The sequence below is a fragment of the Leptodactylus fuscus genome, chromosome 1 (genome assembly GCF_031893055.1).
Source record: "Leptodactylus fuscus isolate aLepFus1 chromosome 1, aLepFus1.hap2, whole genome shotgun sequence".
NCBI classification, from domain to species: Eukaryota; Metazoa; Chordata; class Amphibia; order Anura; family Leptodactylidae; genus Leptodactylus; species Leptodactylus fuscus.
The window spans coordinates 33,524,877-33,547,370 of NC_134265.1; the positions used below are offsets into that span (position 1 = coordinate 33,524,877).

Here is a 22,494-nt window from a genome sequence, read left to right on the forward strand (position 1 = left end):
GAGATCTGTTGTTGTCCATCATTAGATGAAACAGAGGAATGGATCGAACCATACAGATGTGGATTCACCCTAAGAGACCTGGATGCTATACCTAGAGTATGACTGCAATTTCTCATCTTCATTTACAGCAAGAACTGCTGCTCCAAAGTACAAACTGCTGCTCCAATAAGTGACATACTGGGCCAATAAAAGACTAGGACCATTCGTGCTGGCCTAGTAATTGTTAATATCTATTGTAAAGCCTTTCCGTGAGGAACGACCCGAGATCAGAGATCATTTCATCATCTTGTTACCTGGATCTTTTTTTTTTTTTTTTTATGTAGATTGTGAGCCCCACATAGAGCTCACAATGTACATTTTTCCCTATCAGTATGTCTTTTTTGGAATATGGGATGGAAATCCATGCAAACACGGGGAGAACATACAAACTCCTTGCAGATGGTTTTTTGCCCTTGGCGGGATTTGAACACCAGGACCCAGCGCTGCAAGGCTGCAGTGCTAACCACTGAGCCACTGTGTGGCCCCTTGTTACCTGGATCTGATTTGTCAACATCGCACCAATTCCTCGAAAATCCACCCTCATTGTAGATAGTGTAGGCCGGTGACTTCATACTGAGCTTTCCTCCCCTGTCAGGCACCGCATGTGGGAATATAGTCAGCATATATGTGATATATGATCTTCCCAGTATGTCATCTAATGAGGGATGTTATTCTAACTAATAGGAAACACATTTATGGATGGTTTTCATTTTTCAATATAGAGAAGGCCATTACCATCAGCCGAGCGTCAGCCCAATGTGGAAAAACGTAAAGAAGGATTTCATAGGAATGAACTAAGTCATGATGGATATTGAGTTAGTGGGACCCCAAGTGCCATATACCATGACTTATAGAACTGATGCCCAATAAAGGTTATATATAGGATAAATCTATGGAATAATATGAGTAACTTTGTTAATGCATCACATGACTGACGCTAGGTTCACACTAGCCCTGGGCTCTTTGTTCAGGACGATGGAGAATTGGACAGCTACCGCCGCGGTAACACACGGAGACCAATGGAGTCCATTGATTATAATGGGGTCCGCTGGGTGTCTGATGGGTGTCTGATGGGTCTTCCGGGCAGGACTTTTTTCTCCACCAATTTCCAGTGGTTTCTGCAACGGAGTAATGCAATGCTCCAGAGCTGCATTCACAGCAAATGGGGCCCCTATGGCTAGCATCATCTTTATACCAGGTACTGTATAGTAAGGCTATATTCACATGTGCACTGAAATCTCTGCTGAAAATCAGCAAAGGAGACAGTCCTGACTGGAAGACTTCTTCCTCCACCAATGGACACCCAACAGACCCCATTATAGTCAATGGCGTATGCCGGGCTCCATGTGTAACAGCTATCGCCCTCCTACACTTATTCTGCATTTGCCACCTGAGATTTTACTTATTTTGGGATTGGATTTAAAGGGTTACTCATACCTCGGGAGAAACGGAATAGCTGCCTACAAGGGCCGACCTCTATGGGAGTTACGGAGACGGTGTAGTTAAGCACCGGGCAGATCAGGACTTGCGGGTAACAAATTGCCAAGATGTGAATAACTCTTTGAGGCCGGGACCCACGTTGCCAAAATGCAGTGTTTACCTTATCTGCAAAGTGGATGGAATTCTGGCTAATCAGGATCGATAAGTGAGGCTGTAAGCCCCACAAGCACTATTATACTCGGGGGGTGGGGGGGGGTGTCTTTTTGGACCCCCAAGTATAATGATCGGAGGCCCAGTAGAGGTAAGGGACATAAAAAACAGTGTTGCTTACCTCTCAGGGCAGGCTTCGGGCCTACTTGCGTGATGTCTCTGACGTCACATGACCGGAACCTGTGTCCATATGCGTCGCGACACAGGCCCCCCGGTCACATGACGTTCCGGACGTCACTGAAGACGGCCGACAGTGGCGGAGAGTGCAGCAGAGCCGGGGATGGGTAAGTAACAGTAGTTTTTTATGTTTTTATCCCCCTGGGTCTCCAATTATTATACTCTGAGTGACCCCAGAGTATAACAATTGTTCATGGGTGTCCACAATGGAGCATAATACTGTGTGCAGGTACCATTGTGGGGCATTATACTGTGTGCAGGGGCCACTATGGGGCATAATACTGTGTGCAGGGGCCACTATGGGGCATAATACTGTGTGCAGGGGCCACTATGGGGCATAATACTGTATGCAGGGGCCACTATGGGGGATAATACTGTGTGCAGAGGCCACTATGGGGCATAATACTGTGTGCAGGGGCCACTATGGGGCATAATACTGTGTGCAGGGGCCACTATGGGGGATAATACTGTGTGAAGGGGCCACTATGGGGCATAATACTGTGTGCAGGGGCCACTATAGGGCATAATACTGTGTGCAGGGGCCACTATGGGGGGGTAATACTGTGTGCAGGGGCCACTATGGAGCATAATACTGTGTGCAGGGGCCACTATAGGGCATAATACTGTGTGCAGGGGCCACTATGGGGGATAATACTGTGTGAAGGGGCCACTATGGGGCATAATACTGTGTGCAGGGGCCACTATGGGGCATAATACTGTGTGCATGGGCCACTATGGAGCATAATACTGTGTGCAGGGGCCACTATAGGGCATAATACTGTGTGCGCAGGGGCCACTATGGGGGATAATACTGTGTGCAGGGGCCACTATAGGGCATAATACTGTGTGCAAAGGCCACTATGGGGCATAATACTGTGTGCAGGGGCCACTATGGGGGATAAAACTGTGTGCAGGGGCCACTACGGGTATAATAGTGTGCGCGGAAATGCGGGGGGGGGGGGCGGTTGGACAAAGTCATTGCCATCGGTTGGGGGGGGGCTGTGAAGCATGGGATTTTTCAAAAAAACAATCAGGTCTTGAATGATGAAAAGAATCCAAGGAGTTTATTTCAGGAAGTCCAGTTTTAACAAAAAAAATAATTCTTCAGAAAATTTCCATAATGCATACAACAAACACCTTGTACCTCAGGCTGCTGTAGTCTCACAAACAATTCATCATGTGAACTTCACCAACACATACCCAGCTTTCTGGGAATTGGAATCATTTTATACCTTAGACATTTCCCATAATACTCTGCAGTTTTCCCTATAAAACCCTGGAGTTGCTGCAGACTTGCCTCTTATAAGATCAGGGGAGACACACCCAGTGCAACTCCACTCATGCAGGTAAATATGCAAAAACACTTTATAAATCCATGTTAATGTGAACAGTTCCTTAGTGTTAGTATAGGGTTCCCAGATGGTAAGACAAGAAATAGTAGGAAAATAGAGCATTAGGTGGCCAGCCTAATGAGGAAAGAAAGAAATAAGAAGCAGTAATAGAACATTCACACAGAGATATTACCAGATCTGGGGACTTATGTACCACCACTAAGGTTACAAAGAAGAAATCACATGGAAACATAACACAAAATAGTTTACCTCTTCACATTCCTCCCCCCTTAAGAAGAAGCTTGTCCTTCTTCAGACCGCTTTCACTTCAGCACCATACCTAGACAAATGATCGGCATTTTGGTGCTTGGACCCTGACCGATGTTGTATCTCAAATTTAAATGGCTGTAATGCTAAATACCATCTAGTTATTCTGGCATTTTTGTCCTTCATGGTATGAATCCAAGTGAGGGGATGATGATCCGTCACTAAAGTAAACTCTCTTCCTAATAAATAATAGCGTAATGCCTCCAATGCCCACTTAATCGCCAGCCCTTCCTTCTCGATTGTAGAATACTTTTGTTCACGGGGAAAAAGTTTCCTACTTAAATAAAGAATAGGGTGTTCCTCACCATTAATCTCTTGACTCAGGACTGCCCCAAGTCCCACCTCAGATGCATCCGTCTGTACAATAAATGGTTTGTCATAGTTTGGGCTTTGTAAGACTGGTTCTTTACACAAAATTTCTTTTATTTGTTCAAAAGCTGAATCACATTCTGTTGTCCATATCACGTCCTCTCTACTGTTCTTTTTAGTTAGGTCGGATAAGGGAGCAACGATAGTAGCAAAGTTTGGAATAAAACGTCTATAATAGCCAACAAGACCTAAAAAGGATCTGACCTCTTTCTTTGTGGCTGGAATAGTCGCAGATTGAATGGCTTGTACTTTGGATATCTCTGGCCTTACTTTACCACTACCCACAATAAACCCAAGGTACTTTGTTTCTTGGAATCCCAAAGCACATTTACGTGGATTAATTGTAAATCCTGCTTTCCCAATTTCAGTTATCACCTTTTCCAAGTGATACAAGTGCTCTTCCCATGATTTGCTAAAGATTACCACATCATCTAAATAAGCAGCACTGTACTCCGTATGATCCTTCAAGAGTAAGTCCATGGCTCTTTGAAACGTGGCTGGAGCACCATGAAGACCAAATGGCATGTTTCTGAACTGATACAAACCATTAGGCATCACAAAGGCAGTTTTTTCTTTTGATTTCTCATCAAGTGGAATTTGCCAATAGCCCTTACATAAATCTAGGGTAGAAATATATTCTGCACACCCCAATCTATCTATGAGCTCATCAATACGTGGCATTGGGTAATTGTCAAAACTAGATATAGCATTAATTTTACGAAAATCTATGCAAAATCTTATTGTCCCATCTTTTTTCCCAACCATCACTACAGGTGATGACCAAGGACTTTTAGAGGGTTCAATAACTCCCAATTTAAGCATTTCTTGAACCTCATTTTCAGCCTTACCCTTTAATTTTTCAGGTATACGATAAGGTCTCTGTCTGATAGGTGGATGATCTCCAGTATTTATTGTATGAGAAACTAAAGACACACGGCCAGGCTTACTTCCAAAAATATGTGAACTAGACCCAATAATCTTCCTCAGGTCACAATATTGCTCTTTAGATAACTTTGGATTCAATGTTACCTCTGACCAGTGAGCACAATTTTTCAACAAATCATACATTTCTTCAGACACATCTTGTGAAGACTCTGCTACAATAGTACACGTAGTGTTATCTTTAGGACCAACCTCTGGTTCAATCCAACGTTTTAATAAATTTACATGGTAAACCTTATTTTTTTGTCTTTTATCTGGGGTTTCAATTTCAAAGTCAACAGGACCTGTTTGTCTAACCACTTTATATGGCCCTTGCCATCTGTCCAACAACTTATTCTCACTGCTGGGAAGTAAGAGAAGAACCTTATCCCCAACTTTAATCGATTTATTTTTGGCATGTTGATCATACCATTTCTTTTGGTAAACTTTTGCCTTGTGGACATTATCATGAGCTACCTTAATCAATTTCATTAATCTTTCTCTCATTTCCAATACATGTTCCACCACATTCTTCTGATGACCATCTTTACCTTCCCATACCTCTTTAATAACATCCAAGAGTCCCCTGGGTCGTCTCCCATATAATAATTCAAAAGGGCTAAACCCTGTAGACTCTTGTGGAACCTCACGATAGGCAAATAACAGAAAGGGCAACCATTTGTCCCACAGTTTTGGATCGTTATGTGCAAATTTCCTAAGCATGTTTTTCAAGGTTTGGTTATACCGTTCAGTCAACCCATCAGTTTGTGGATGATAAGGGGTAGTCCTGAGAGGCTGTATACCAAGAAGCTTATAAACTTCTAACAGAAAGGAAGATGTAAAGTTACTCCCCTGATCAGTAAGGATATGCTTAGGTAATCCAACCCTGCTAAACACCTTCAAAATTTCCTCTGCAACTCTTTTAGCAGTAACTGTGCGCATAGGTATGGCTTCAGGATACTTGGTACAGTAATCAACAATTGTAAGAATGAAACGGTTACCTTTGGAACTTCTTTCTAGTGGACCGATAATATCCATACCCACAGTATTAAATGGTTCATCAATTATTGGTAAGGGTATAAGCTCTGCTTTGGGAGGAGCTGAAGCAGTGTACTGACATATTGGGCAACTACGACAGTAAGTAGTGATCTCATCATAAACTCCAGGCCAATAGAACCGATAGAGTACTCTGGCCAAAGTTCTTTTATAACCCAAATGTCCAGCAACAGGAACATCATGCGCTAATTTTAAAATTTCTGATTTAAACCTCTTTGGCACAACTAACTGTTGCACTCGTTCTCCTGTTTTTGGGTGACTACACACTCTATATAAAATATTGTTTTCAACCAGATAATAGGGTGTAACAAGCTGCTTACCACTTTCTGCAACCATTTTACTGTTAGTTAAACCTTGTTCATACAATGCATATAAGTCAATGTCCTGTTTTTGTTCAAATGCAATATCAGTGTCCCACAAGTCAGCATTTTTATACTTGCCATCCAGGGAAACTCTTCTCCTAGAGACATCCTGCTGTCCTGGAACTCTCAGAGGCTTTGATGATGGCGGCTCCATGATGTCCTCATGGAATGGGAAAATGTCCTCCAAAGTCTCACCTCTCTTGTGTGCCTTTGCTTTAGCCCTGGTAGTCACAGCAGACAGCTGGCTTTTCCCCACTAGCAAATCTTTGAATCCGGGTGTGGTTCTTCCAAGGATCACTGGTACTTGTAGTTCTGGAACAACAACTACTGGCATGGTAAAACATTTTTCATCCAACTGCAGGTCAATATTTGATGTGGAGTATTTTTTTGTATCTCCATGAACACAAGTAATTGGCACTTTGGGAGAGTCCATCTTCTGAGTTATTAGGTTCTCCTTTACCAAGCTTAATTTACTGCCAGAATCAAGCAAAGCATCCACGTTCTGTCCATTAACTTGGATTGGCAGCATGAAGTCACTGCTAGCAAAAAACAATCCAGACTTTGTGCCTTTAGAGCTTTTCCTGGGGCAAAATTTAGCTATGTGTCCCTTTTCTTGGCAAATATAGCACATTTTTTCACTGGTGACAGTTTGTAATGGACTTCTGGCTTCTTGACCTCTCCCTCCAGAGAAAGTTCTGAATGGTTTGGATGGGCCAGTTGCAGACCTGCTTAAGTCTCTCTTTGCTAGGATAAAGTCCTCTGCCAAAGAAATAGCTTTGTCAGCATTTTTGGGCCGATGTTTTTTAACCCAAGCAAGAACATCAGCTGGAAGAATTTGTAGAAACTGTTCAAGTATGATCGCTTCACTAATCTGCTCAGTCGTCTTGTTGTCTGGTTTCATCCATTTCATGTATAAGTCTTGCAGGCGAGTAAAGACTTCTCTTGGACCATCAGTGTAGCTGTACTTGAGTTCTCTGAACCTCTGTCTATAGGTTTCCTCACTGATGTCATATCGCCTTAGAATAGTCTCTTTAACCAAGTCATAGTTATTTGCATCATTCATGTTCATGTGGCTATATGCCAGTTGGGCTTGTCCAGTAAGATATGGCGCCAGTCTTACCACCCACTGTTCCTTAGGCCACTGACAGGTATGTGCAATTCTTTCAAATGTGGATAAATAGGCTTCAATATCATCTTCTGGAGAAAGTTTAGTCATGCGAGGGTCTTTCCAAGCAACAGGCGGTCTCAGGGTTTGAAACAGCTCCCTCCAGCGTTCATCCTGACGTCGCAATTCCTCGCAATTTCTCCTGGCTTCCTCCATTTGCCTTTTTTCTGCATTGATCTGCTGCACAGTTAACCATTTCATAAGGTCAGCAATGCTCTCTGGTAAAGTCTTTTCAGAAGGCTCAGCAACACTTGGAGTTAATGGAGCAGCTGTGGCTCCTTGCACTTCTGCATTCTCCTCTAGCAGTGCTCTCTGTCTGACACCTTGACTTTCCATATTCACTAGTTTCCTTGCAACAGTTCGCTTTGCAGACTTAGTTGGCGGCTTTGCATTAATACGCCAGGAACGTGTCTTGTACATAACTCCCTTGTTTCTTTAGGCTTGAGTACTTACAGCAATACTCCAAAAATGATCCCACTTCTGACACCATATGTGAAGCATGGGATTTTTCAAAAAAACAATCAGGTCTTGAATGATGAAAAGAATCCAAGGAGTTTATTTCAGGAAGTCCAGTTTTAACAAAAAAAATAATTCTTCAGAAAATTTCCATAATGCATACAACAAACACCTTGTACCTCAGGCTGCTGTAGTCTCACAAACAATTCATCATGTGAACTTCACCAACACATACCCAGCTTTCTGGGAATTGGAATCATTTTATACCTTAGACATTTCCCATAATACTCTGCAGTTTTCCCTATAAAACCCTGGAGTTGCTGCAGACTTGCCTCTTATAAGATCAGGGGAGACACACCCAGTGCAACTCCACTCATGCAGGTAAATATGCAAAAACACTTTATAAATCCATGTTAATGTGAACAGTTCCTTAGTGTTAGTATAGGGTTCCCAGATGGTAAGACAAGAAATAGTAGGAAAATAGAGCATTAGGTGGCCAGCCTAATGAGGAAAGAAAGAAATAAGAAGCAGTAATAGAACATTCACACAGAGATATTACCAGATCTGGGGACTTATGTACCACCACTAAGGTTACAAAGAAGAAATCACATGGAAACATAACACAAAATAGTTTACCTCTTCACAGGGGCCATGTTAAAAGTTCACCACGTGGCATTCCTAGTTTCCTAGTTACACCACTGGCAGTGTATATAGGGGAGCAGCACCCCTAGTAGAGGATAAGGTGCACTACACAAGCATCATATAATGGCGTAATACTGACCTATAGGGCCACCACACAGGGTCTGAGCACTTGCCCTGTCTTTGGTGTGCGTGACCGTGGATATTACTAGTCACAATTTAGGGGGGTATGACTGGTCCTGAGGGTGTGAAATTGCATCATAATCCTGGAGCCAAGTACACCCCCTAGTTTATTGACCAGTGTTATTTGGGTCACCATAAACCCTAAGGCTGGCCCCAAACCTTAGGCAACTTGTCCATATTAGATCTGACCATAGCAAATGACTAAATGCATCCGTTTCTGAGTGGATTCCATTATTATCACTGACAGTAGTCCAAGAGTGACTGAGAAGCTGGTGCCAAGTGATCCTACCCTAAGGCCATGCTTAGACATTGCGGTCATACAACAATGTATTTAACACAACTGTGTGAGCATCGAGCCAAAATCCATGATAGGACTGCAATGTGTGAACACAGACAGCCCGTGCAACTTCTGCAAACTGTGGCTGAACTACTGGCCGGGAGTTTTTGGCAGTGAGGTCTGTTCTTCTGCTACCAGAATTACATCAGCCCGGCCCGTCCATACAATCCTATATGGTTGTAATTTACTAATCACTCCCCGCACCGCACCTACCTAGAGACGGCTGTTTTCTGCGTCCTTGTCTCCAAGCATATATCATTTCACTGGAAAAAGTGAGACATATTTGTAGAAAGTAATAACTGTTAGTTATCGAATGTGACGCCATCTGCTACCATATGCACAACCGTTACAGGATACAGAGAGACCTCCACACATACAGAGTCCGATACATGTTATAAGCCAGCAGCATGTTGTGGTGTATTGCAGCAGGGGTTCAGTCCCAGCACCCTAGGGGGGATTTACTAACCCATTTCTTATGTAGATCTTTGTAAATGTGGCTCATCTTTGGTAGACAATCCTTTTTTACCCCACATTGTTTGTCTTTGTTTCCACCGGTTTTTACATACGTGGGTGAAGAGGTTTGGAGACCAAGACAGGTCAATGCAGAGACATCTCGCCTGGCAAATTTACTATGACTCACACAAAAGTTGGCCTGAGTTCTGAGTTCCCGGTAGGCCTAGATTTCGATTCTGATGATCAGGAATTATTAAGGAACAGGATCCTTTCCATAATTCAGGCATATCTTGCACCAGTCGGGACTTGAATAAGACCGGCATACAAAATGCCATTCTTAATCAATCCCGATGTCTCTGAAATGACAAGTTTCTGAGAGGTAAAGAGTAGAGATGGGTGAAACTCTCAAGATTTATTTCGGGTTTGGCGGCTGGGATACCCGATAGTTGCAGGATGAACAAGTTTGGTACAAACCTCACTTTAAATTGGTTTAAAATCTATCTATCCAATTCCTAGATCTCTAGGGCAAACACAGGCGAAGTTATGTGAAAGTGACATCATTACACACATCCCAACTTTTGAAAAGTAGAAAGAGGGACAAAATGTGCAACAAATTTGGCTCCGCTCACTTTTATGTTGCCTCCGCCCATTCTCATTCATTTTTCATGTTCTCCCACACAGTATAATCATCCTACAGTCACCCGTAAATTATGTCCCCCCTCCATCTCTCCCCCAGTTTCATGTCCTCCCGTCTCTGCCCAGTTTCATGCCGTTGTCCCCCTCTTCACCTGCCCACAGTTTCATGTCCCCCTGTCTCTGCCCCAGTGTCATGACGTTCTCCCCCCCTTCATCTGCCCCAGTGTCATGCCGTTCTCCCCCTCTTCATCTGCTCCAGTGTCATGCCATTCTTCCCCCCTTCATCTGCCCCAGTGTCATGCTGTTCTCCCCCTTCATCTGCCCCAGTGTCATGTCATTCGCCCCCCCTTCATCTGCCCCAGTGTCATGCCGTTCTCCCCCCCCCTTCATCTGCCCCCAGTTTCATGGGCCCCCTACATTATGTTCCACCTTAGTGTTTAACACAAACAGACACACTCACCTTCCATCGCTCCCCCGCCGCTCTCTCCGCTCTCTCATTCATACACATAGTTGTAGGCGCAATGTGACATCATCACATCGTGGCTACAAATGCCAGCGCACAGCGTTAAAGCAGGAGCTGAGCTGTGACATCTCCTGCTTTAAACGCCCATGTATTGAAATCGGGACATATCTCCCTTCGACCAGGACCACAGGACTGGACACCGAAATCGGGACGGTTGGGAGGTATGTTATTATATTCTGCGGTCTCTTCAAACCACAAAGTATAATAGGTGGAGGCCCAGGGGAGGCATTTTTGTTCATCCGAGATGAATTCGGGTTGAACCCACCTCAGTACAAACCAATTTGCCCATATCGAAGGAGTAAGGAGTCTCTGATTGTACTGTTGGTATATCAGGTGCCTCTGAAGCAGAGGACAATATTGAAGTGCCCTAATGCAATCTGATGTAACTTAGACCAGTGGTATATTTTATTTGGTAGCGGGTCCAGGGCTACCACTGCACCCCTATAGCTATACTCCTGCTTTGAAGATTGGCCCACCTTCTCTGCAGACCCTGGCCATTGGATGACTGCAGTGTTGTAATCCGTGCTATTGAGTCAAAGATTGAGATCCGCTCTAGGTAGATGCAGACGGTGTCCAGACTGTATTCTTTTTATTATGGCTCCTATTGCTTTGTAGTCCGTTATCCTTAAGACAAATTCACACAAGTGTAATATGGGTGCATTTATGTTACCGTTTTATGGGCAAAAATCTGAGCCCAGCCACTGGAAAGATCACCCAAACTAATAGTATACCGTAGACCCTTATGTTAGTTAAAGTGATCAGACCTGTGGTCAGGCCATAGCACAGGGTGGGAATGAGCCCATTGAATGCTTGGGTGAAATTGACGTTGCCTAGCATCGGTCACTGTGATAAATCTGGTGTAGTATCAGACAAGCCTAAGTTTTCCCTGTCTGTCAGTTACTTAATGTGGGCCATATTGTGCCAAAATGGGACCTTTGCAGTAGTGGCCACAGTGGTGACATTTCCTAAAAAATGTTACCTTGGTGAAGGGTCTGAAGGGATCCCACAGTATAATAATGGTTCATGGGTGGCAAATGCAAGATTTTTGAAAAATTTGTTTAACAACGGAGGACCTTTAGCCCTGCATGGCCAATCTCTAGCAGCTCATGTCTATTTAGACCTGAAGCAAAGACCACATCCCTGTATAGGGCTTAAAGGGTGAAAATAAAGGGACTACCCCACACTCTCAAAAGTAGTCCAAAGTTGAACCAGTTATGTAGCATAGTTAAGTTCGTAACAAACCTGGCTGAATCCCTATCAAAAACCAATCAGCCTACCTATATGTTATATGGAGGGAAGCTATAGGACCCCAATGTCAGCTTAGGGAGCGTGTACAAACTGCCTGTACGTGTTCATATAGTTGCTAAAAAGCAAACACTGTATTGAATGGACATGATCAATTATGACACATTATACGTGATAACTATTCCCAGGTATATTAATCATGTTTATTCTTTAGCTGTCCTTGAGCCCTAAGAAATTGACTCATTGCGCATACCTGACTGTCTGAGACCCATAAGGCGTCACAGGAAGTTGACTTTATATGTGCCATGATACACTAGTTATACATTAACCTGTGTCTGAGCTGAAAAAGCAGATCCCTTCTGTCTTACACCCTCCTCAAGGTTCACAAGGTGCAACATGACAGTAGAGCTGCTTAATCATTAACCCCTAGTTGTCATTACATATCAATGCACAGTCCTGGAATGTCTCTATATACACCGTCTAGTATCCCGCTCGATGCATCCGGTTGTAGGAGTCATCATTGTGATGTGAGACCGGAGGGCAGTGAACGTGCAAAAATGTGCATTAAACCCAGCCTGCCATGGACCAGTAACTAATGTGACCTTAAGGAGGTTTTTCCAACAAACTGGAAGCGACACCCACCTCCTCCCAGTCCTCCATTCTAGCACTGGGTCTGCATTCCTAGTAGATGAGGTTGGATGAAGATACCGGACCATCAAGGCCAACCTATAACCCTACAGGAAGGCAAAAAAACAAAACCCAAGAGGCTGATGTCATTCATTGGCCTCATTGATCACATGTTGGGTATCGGGAACAAGACTACTAATGTGTCACCAATACCCAATATATGCCCCCTCACAGTGGTCAACTGAGCCATTTCACATCGCTCCAGCTAGTGCAGGCCCAAATGGATGAGGACTGTATTATACACTACATGAGATTCACTGATATGAATGGACATTGTGTAATGCTTACCTTCCCCAGCAGGGGCGCTGCAGGGAACACCAACCCTTACTGCCAAGATTTCCCACAAATCACAGTGATCACTGGGGTCAGATTATTATCAAGGGACCGGCCTAACAAGTCGGAATTTGCAAAACAGAAAACCCCACAAGGCCCCATGTGGCATAAATAGTAGGGTTGAGCGATCGGGATCAGGAAAGGTGGGATCTCAAACGGTGATTGAGCAAATTTCACAATCGGGATTGGCTGGAAAATGATCGAAAATCAGATTTTAAAAACGATCCTGAAATCTCAAGATCGGCTCAACCCCACTCCATAAACATAAAGTAACTAGGGTTGAGCGATCGGGATCGGGAAAGATCGGATCCCGATCGGCGATCGAGCAAATTTTGCGATCGGGATCGGCTGGAAAATGATCGAAAATCAGATTTTAAAAACGATCCTGAAATCTCAAGATGGGCTCAACCCTAGTGAGCTTTACAGTCCCATCCCCACAGTGCGGGAAAATACAATACGCGGACACACTGCACACTCATGTATCCGTAATTCTGTTGGGGTATATTTTTAAAAGATTTTTTAGGGTATGATTTGGGATTTTTTACTTTTTTTTCCTCCTTTTTTTAACCCACTTCTAGTTTTGGTTTCTTAAACTGCATATAATGACAGTAAGTGATCCAGCACCTTTAGTAATGTTCCCCATTGTTGTCTAGAAGGAGATCGCCAGGAATAAGTCATGTTACAATTACAATGCTGCACTGTGTGAGTAGGATTTAGACAGCAGGTAGGCATATCTAACCTTACAGATAGCTTTCTAACCTGTCCTTTGTGTACATGACTCTATGAAGTGTCCTTGACCAGTATTAATATGAATAAAACACTTATTGTTTCCTCCAGCAGCCTGTTTCCAGGATAGAATGAAAACTTTAGGGGTGAGAAGTTACTTCAAGTCCTCCGTTTGGGCTGTATGTCTCCCCATTTCCTCACTTGTGCTGTGACTCTACTCCTCTCTCATTGAACCCCTTTTTCTTCTCCTTTTTCCCATCTTCATAGATTTCTATAGGGATATGTAATTTGATACATCACTGACCAAGACGGATTCAGCAGAGATTTCAGAGTGACTGTCAGTTTAGGGAACACGAGGAAGAGGTAGAAAAGAGGAGAAAGAAGCATTTTTCTCTGGTGAATTATATTACAAAGTTTATTATATTAGCTTGTACTATTGGATCATGCAAAGATTATTGAAAAGTTATTGACTATTTTCACGTATCCGCAAGAAAGCACCGCCCATGACAAGAATGAGGCCCCAGTGTCCCCTGTTTTAGAGTAGTGGTCATGCATGTGCACTCCTGATTCATGGCAAAGTCTGACTGTCCCAGATAGCCAAGTGCGTGTTCATACCCACATTAGTGCCATAGTCTTTACATACAGGGGTAGTGATGTATTCTCATTTGGTCTGGTTACCATTGGTGGGACTCCCATTGATCAGACTCTAATCACCTATCCTGAAGGTTACATGTAATGTTCAGGTGTTCCAGAATAAGGCCTCTGTATATGTATTATCTAGAACATCCCTTACAGTACAGTTCACACATGACCATGGTGCAGTGGAACGCTCGGCCCGTTCTTGGTGGTTGCTGACCCCTCACCTAAAGTCTGTTGTCCAGGGGGACAGAATGGGAAAGTGAGACTTTTCCTGTCCAGGCCATTGATTTCCCGTAAATAAAGCAGTGACTTAAAAAAATTTGGCAGGGACTCCAAATTCTTTAGCGAACAATAAAACAATGATCTCGGAATTCCTAGTAATAAGATAAATCGCCGGAACGATAGGTGAACAGCAAGGCTACGGATTTTGTTGGTTTTTGTTTCCAAGTGTATACTGATATATATATATATATATATATATATATATATATATATATATATATATATATATAGTGTTGTGCAAAAGTTTTAGGCATACTAAAATGTATGATTTGAGGCATCTTAAACCCCACCCAGCATGTACGACTTATATTTGCATGATATCAATAAAATGAAATATTATTCCTTTTCATTTTTTGCTCGCCATGGCGGAGAATCGCCGTTCCATCACGGCTTTGTGCTGAGATCATTAAGGAGTCTCGAACCGTGGACTCTGCAGCTGCATCAGCCTCAGAATCTGTGGCAAAATTGAGCAGGACACGTATGTTTTTCGCAATCTGCTGCGTTCTCTATTGAATACAATGGGAGTCACCATCAGGGCGGAATCTGCTGCTGATTTTACAGAACCCGTCACAAAACCAGGGGCAGATTCGGCCATGTGAAGGGGCACTTACTGTACTTTTCTAGAGTAGCCTGTCCAATGTGTGCTATAAAGCTAGGCCGTTGCATGCCTCTGTATAATGGAGGCATATCGCTGCGCTATGGGATGTAGTCGCCATCTTTATTGTTATTCAAATGTATACGAATGTATCAAGAACGTGGTGTGAATAGAACCTAGAATGTGTAGCCATCTGCTGATGAAAACCTCTAGCGTCACGTTGACTAACATCCTGTGCCCTGACCCCTCCGCTCATGACGGTTACTATACACAGATGTTGCATAATCTGTTCATTCAAGCGTCTGTGTTTACTCTGGAGATGGATGCCGTCAGCATGTAGTATTGCGACGACGGGGAAGACTTCAGTGTTATTGTGAGTCACTTATTGTAGGTGGCCTTTTAGTTAATCCATCTCTAGTCTGGGCGTGTAACCTTGTTATCAGACACTTCAGGGAAATGCAATGTACTTGTACCGGAAAGTAGCAGTGACTGCCGGGCCCCGAGGGGGGGCCCCAAAGCTTCCTCTATCGCATAAAATAGACCATTATTGTAATTGGCGATGGGTAGGTGAGGCCTCATTTCAAGGCGTTGTCCTGTTATGGACACCGAACCTTCTTCACAGGACAGGGGTTAAATGTTTGCCCGCTGAGGGCCCTATCGCCGGGTCCATCGTGATCAGAAGGCATGTTCCCCTAAGACCAGTTTGTGAATGGAGCACCGGGGTGCCTACCTGACCGCTGGGGGTTACACCCTATACTGTCCGATATTGTCCAATAAGACCTGACTATGGGAGACTGCATAGGGAAACCACACCCAGTTGTCAATGTATTCATAAATTTCTCCCAAGAATAACTGAGGAACGGCTCAACCTAGAGAAAACAAGACTGATAAAAGAAGAGCCGGTCTTAAGAAATCTCCTCCCATTGTTTTTGCACTATTAGGGTATCTTCAAATAGTGGAATGTGATTTTAAGATGAATTTCACCCCCAAACTGGTTCTGTCCTGATCCTGCCTGCCATTGTATTCAGAAATCAGAGCAGGAAGCAGAAATAAGAAGCAACCTGCACAGATTCCATGGCTGATTCATCCCGAGACAGTCCACTTAGGCCCATTCTTCTGGGCTTTCGCCCACCCCAATTTTGCACCATGTGAACGTGCCCTCATATCTCCAAAATCTCACTGCTATATAGCCAGGTCTCTGGTTATTACCTTTTGAGATAGGAGTCTTGTTCCTCTGCTTCCCCTGCTGTTGCTTTGACTCTTGGTCACATGACCAGCTCTGCTCTACTCTATGAACCTGCAGCTGGAGTAGAGCAGAGTCAGTGATATGACAAAGAGCCAGAGAGGCAACAGGGGAGCGGTGAGCAGAGAATTACAGCACCCCACTGCACTCTGCAAGGGAAATCATCCAGGGGACCCAAATATATAAAATAATGCAGGGATGTACTGGCTTTATTTCTCCCTGCACAACCCCTTTAAGGCATGAGTCTAATAAACAAGTTACTGTTAACAAGCCTATAACAAGATGCAGCATTTGGCTTGAGAACGCTAGCTGGTTTTCTTGTGAATATATTATTAGTTTCAGGATGTGGGATCGGAGGTGCATGGTCTAAGATCGATACGCGGTCTCGTCTTTCAGAATGTTCACAGGAAGATAATGGTTTTCTGGCCTTTTTGCTGAAAGCTCCATATTTGGAAAAAAAAATTGTTATATTTAAGACAAATGTTATTTCCTGTTTCCCTCTGCAAAAGGGAATTTGTGTCCATCTACAATAAGTGATATGTTTAATGGGTGACTGTCATCGGGAAACCAGCCATAGGGGATTGTAGGGACCTAGAGATAGTCCAATACATGCGCTAGTTCTATGGAAAGTCAGATTATAAATATGCAACGGAGGCTCAATATAGTATAAGTAATGCTAATATAGAATACACAGTAAGTGATAACCATATATAATATAAGTAATGCTAATATAGAATATACAGTAAGTGATAACCATATATAATATAAATAATGTAAATATAGAATATATATAATGCACATATAATAGAAATAATAGAAAATATAAATAATAATCATGTATAATACAAATGATATCAATATAGAATATAAATAATACACATATAGAATACTAGCCTCTGCCCGCGACTTCGTCTGCGTGTTGTTGCCGTCGATGATCTGCCTATATTCAACAAATTGCTGCCATCGATGGTTTGCCTGCTCCGGCATTTTGGAAGCTCTCAAACTGTCCTGCTGCTGCACTTGTTCCTTGCACTGTGTCTGTGATTGTTCCGGCATCTCAGCAGCTCGCTGGGACACCATATAATGAGTGTGTTGTTGGTGTTGATCCCCATGCTCCGGCGTTTCGACAGATGTGAAGCTGGCCTGCCGCTGAACTTATTGCTCGCGCTGTGCCCGTGATTGTTCCAGCATCTCAGCAGCTCGCTGGGAAGCCATATAATGAGCATGTTGTTGGTGCTGATGATCCGCTTGCTTTGGCGTTTCAGCAGCTCTCAAGCTGGCCTGCCGCTGAACTTGTTTTTTGCACTGTGCCTGTGATTGTTCTGGCATCTCAGCACCTCGCTGGAACATCATATAATAAGCGTGTTTTTGGTGTAGATGATCCACCTGCTCCGGTGTTTCGGCAGCTGTCAAGCTGGCCTGCCGCTGATCTCCTTCCTGGCGCTGTGCCCGTGATTGTTCCGGCATCTCAGCAGCTTGCTGGAAAGCCATATAATGAGCGTGTTGTTGGCATCGATGATCCCCCTCAACTGCGCTTGAGGAGAACTCTGTTGACTTCTGGCTTCCTTCATAGCTGTCGTTGTTTGCGAAAAATTAGATTTTCTTTTTCCAGGCATGTTTAAAATTGCCAAACTGCCTATTTGCCTTAAAGGTGTTTGCTCATGTCAGTGTGTCAGCACTCTGCCTGGAGCAGATCATATAATAGCAAATGTGTATACACACTGAGAGTCAGCTTGTGTTTACACAGAGAGATAACAGACCTGGCTGAGATAAGGTGCTGATAAGAGCTGTTTAATATAGTATATGAACATAAATTCATAACAGTCATGAAGCCATGTCATTTACCGGATAAAAAGTAGCCTATATATTAATCGAGGGTACAATCTATCTGTGTGCATCAAATTTCATTCAAATCCGTTCATCCATTTTTGCGTGATTGAGGAACAAACATAAATATTACACTTATATAATAACTAGCTGGTACCCGCGACTTCGTCTGCGGTGATTGTAGAAGTGGGTATATACAGGCATGTAATAATAATAATAATAATAATAATACATATATATTATAAATGATGATACAGATATAGAAAATAAATAATACACATATAGACTATAAATATAGAAAATAAATAATCCTATTAATATTATAAATGTGAAAGTTTTTGGGTTTGTGGATTTGTGTGTTTGGATGTTTGCATGTTCGGATGTTTGTTCCTCAATCACGGAAAAACCGCTCCACCGATTTGGCTGAAATTTTCCACAAACATAGTTACTACACCCGATTGCGCAATAGGCTACTTTTCATCACAATAGCGCACATACGTTTGTGCCAGGACCCCCACAAATCCCAAACTCACATCACCATCTCTGCAATCTCACACACTTTGGACCATAGCAAGCCACAAAATTCATATTGCCCTCTGCAGCCTCGCCCCTAACCCCACACAATCTCATATACATATACTTTACCACTTTGCCCCTCACCTTAACGATACTCCAGGAGGCTCTCTTTAACGCTTCGGAGCAGCCATGTTTGCCGACCCCCACCGCTCTGACAATCCGCGACACCGCCCACCCATGTCAATACCCCTAGGATGTCTAATAAATGCAAAAAAAAAAGTTTAAAAACAGTAAAAAAAATATAAAAAAAAAATTAAAAAGGATTAAAAATTCAAATCACCCCCTTTCCCTAGAACACATATAAAAGTAGTGAAAAACTGTGAATCACATACATGTTAGGTATCCCCACGTCCGAAATTGCCCGCTCTACAAAGCTATACAAATATTTTTCCTGTTCGGTAAACGCCATAGCGGTAAAAATGGTCAAAAGTGCCAAACCGCCATTTTTTCACTGTTTTGATTCTGATAAAAAATTGAATAAAAAGTGATCAAAGCAATAACATTTCCCGAAAATGGTAGAACTACAAAGTGCACCCGGTCCCACAAAAAAGACGCCCTATAAATCCCTGTACACGCACGTATAAAAAAGTTACGGCTGTCGGAATATGGCGACTTTTCAAAAAATAATTTTTTAACACAGTTTTGGATTTTTTTAAGGGGTCAAAATGTAAATAAAACCATATAAATTTGGTATCCCCGGAATCGTAATGAAACACAGAATACAGGGGACATGTCATTTTGGTTGCACAGTGAACGCCGTAAAACCAAAGCCCGTAAGAAAGTCGCAGAAATGCATTTTTTCTTCAACTCCACCCCATTCTGAATTTTTTCCCTGCTTCCCAGTACATTATATAGAATAAATAATGGCGGCATCATGAAGAAAAATTTGTCCCAAAAAAATTAAGACCTCATATGGCTCTGGGAGCGGAGAAATAAAAAAGTTATGGGGTTTAGAAGGAGGGGAGTCAAAAACCAAAATCAAAAAATGCCATCGGCGGGAAAGGGTTAACTTCAAATACTTCTGTCCCAAAGTCACTATGTAAAGTTTCTCACAACACCGTATATATAGCAGCTCAAATACAAATTAACTTCAACACAAAAGTCTGACGTATTCTCTGAATTAAAGCAAAAACGATACAAACTTACATTTCATATCCCATCCCTTATACACAGTACGAAAACCTTACCTGCACCTGTACAGTCCTATGAAAAAGTTTGGGCACCCCTATTAATCTTAATTATTTTTAGTTCTAAATATTTTGGTGTTTGCAACAGCCATTTCAGTTTGATATATCTAATAACTGATGGACACAGTAATATTTCAGGATTGAAATGAGATTTATTGTACTAACAGAAAATGTGCAATATGCATTAAACCTAAATTTGACCAGTGCAAAAGTATGGGCACCTCAACAGAAAAGTGACATTAATATTTAGTAGATCCTCCTTTTGCAAAGATAACAGCCTCTAGTCGCTTACTGTAGCTTTTAATCAGTTCCTGGATCCTGGATGAAGGTATTTTGGACCATTCCTCTTTACAAAACAATTCAAGTTCAGTTAAGTTTGATGGTCGCCGAGCATGGACAGCCCGCTCTCAAATGATCTGAAAACAAAGATTGTTCAACATAGTTGTTCAGGGGAAGGATACAACAAGTTGTCTCAGAGATTTAACCTGTCAGTTTCCACTGTGAGGAACATAGTAAGGAAATGGAAGACCACAGGGACAGTTCCTGTTAAGCCCAGAAGTGGCAGGCTAAGAAATATATCAGAAAGGCAGAGAAGAAGAATGGTGAGAACAGTGAAGGACAATCCACAGACCACCTCCAAAGAGCTGCAGCATCATCTTGCTGCAGATGATGTCACTGTGCATCGTATAATAATACAGCGCACTTTGCACAAGGAGAAGCTGTATGGGAGAGTGATGAGAAAGAAGCCGCTTCTGCAAGCACGCCACAAACAGAGTTGCCTGAAGTATGCAAAAGCACATTTGGACAAGCCAGCTTCATTTTGGAAGAAGGTCCTGTGGACTGATGAAACAAAGATTGAGTTGTTTGGTCATACAAAAAGGCGTTATGCATGGCGTCCAAGAAAAACAGAATTCCAAGAAAAACACATGCTACCCACTATAAAATTTAGTGGAGGTTCCATCATGCTTTGGGGCTGTGTGGCCAATGCCGGCACCGGGAATCTTGATACAGTTGAGGGTCGCATGGATTCCACTCAGTATCAGCAGATTCTTGAGAATAATGTTCAAGAATCAGTGACGAAGTTGAAGTTACGCCGGGGATGGATATTTCAGCAAGACAATGATCCAAAACACCGCTCCAAATCGACTCAGACATTCATGCAGAGGAACAATTACAATGTTCTGGAATGGCCATCCCAGTCCCCAGACCTGAATATCATTGAACATCTGTGGGATGATTTGAAGCGGGCTGTCCATGCTCGGCGACCATCAAACTTAACTGAACTTGAATTGTTTTGTAAAGAGGAATGGTCCAAAATACCTTCATCCAGGATCCAGGAACTGATTAAAAGCTCCAGGAAGCTTCTAGAGGCTGCTATCTCTGCAAAAGGAGGATTTACTAAATATTAATGTCACTTTTCTGTTGAGGTGCCCATACTTTTGCACCGGTCAAATTTAGGTTTAATGCATATTGCACATTTTCTGTTAGTACAATAAACCTCATTTCAATCCTGAAATATTACTGTGTCCATCAGTTATTAGATATATCAAACTGAAATGGCTGCTGCAAACTCCAAAATATTTAGAACTAAAAATAATTAAGATTAATAGGGGTGCCCAAACTTTTTCATAGGACTGTATATACCCACTGCTACAATCACCGCAGACGAAGTCGCGGGTACCAGCTAGTACAAATATAAAATAGAAATAATAAACATATATAATATAAATGATACTAATATATAATATGAGTAATACAAAAATATAATAAAAATAATCATAATATAATATAAATTATACAAATATACAATATAAATATATACATTATACAAATATAGGCCTTTTCTTGCACCAAACATGCAGCACAGTGTCTGTTTTGTGCCTTGTCACATTGTGCGAATGTGGGGAGAGCAGACGCCCCAACCCAACATATTCATTATAACTCGCTCCAGTATATTGGAAATGTGTGCCGTGCCGCAGCCCCTCCGTACATCCCCCATTCCCGGCACCAGCCGGGGACTTTTCTGCCTAAGTGACTTATTATGACAAACTGCTATAACCCTTACTGTGATATTGTACACGGCTTGTGTAACCTTGTGGTTCTTTATGTCATCTGTTGCCTCCTTTAAGTCTTTCTTCTATATACTTGTCTTTTTAGGTGCTTTTTGGAGATGCTGCCATTCATACAATATCGGATTCTCAGGGAATAAAATGTATTCCGGACCACCAGGCGTACAATTCGGTTATGCAGTACAACAATTTACTAACCAAGATGGAAACTGGTGAGCACCAACCCACATTTGTATTTACATGTAACGTAATGTCCGTATACATTGTTGTGCAAAAGATTTAGGCATGATGGGGGGAAAAACATACTGCAAAGTAAATATCCTTTCAGAAATGGAATCTGATCTCAATATCATCCAGTCTGTCTGGGATGATATGAAGAGACAGATGGATTGGAGCAAGCCTACATCTACAGTGGATCTGTGCTTAGTTCTCTAAGTGCCCCCCCCCCCCGATCACCATTA

General features: G+C 42.6%; 1 protein-coding gene across 1 annotated transcript in view; it reads left to right on the forward strand.

Moving 5' to 3' along the window:
- The window catches only part of ITGA2 (integrin subunit alpha 2), an 86,685-nt gene that overhangs the window by 16,640 nt on the left and 47,551 nt on the right, over positions 1–22,494 (forward strand). The window contains exon 2 of the mRNA XM_075269561.1: positions 22,122–22,245. Coding sequence (XP_075125662.1) covers positions 22,122–22,245 — 124 coding nt within the window. The remainder of the gene's footprint in view (positions 1–22,121; positions 22,246–22,494) is intronic.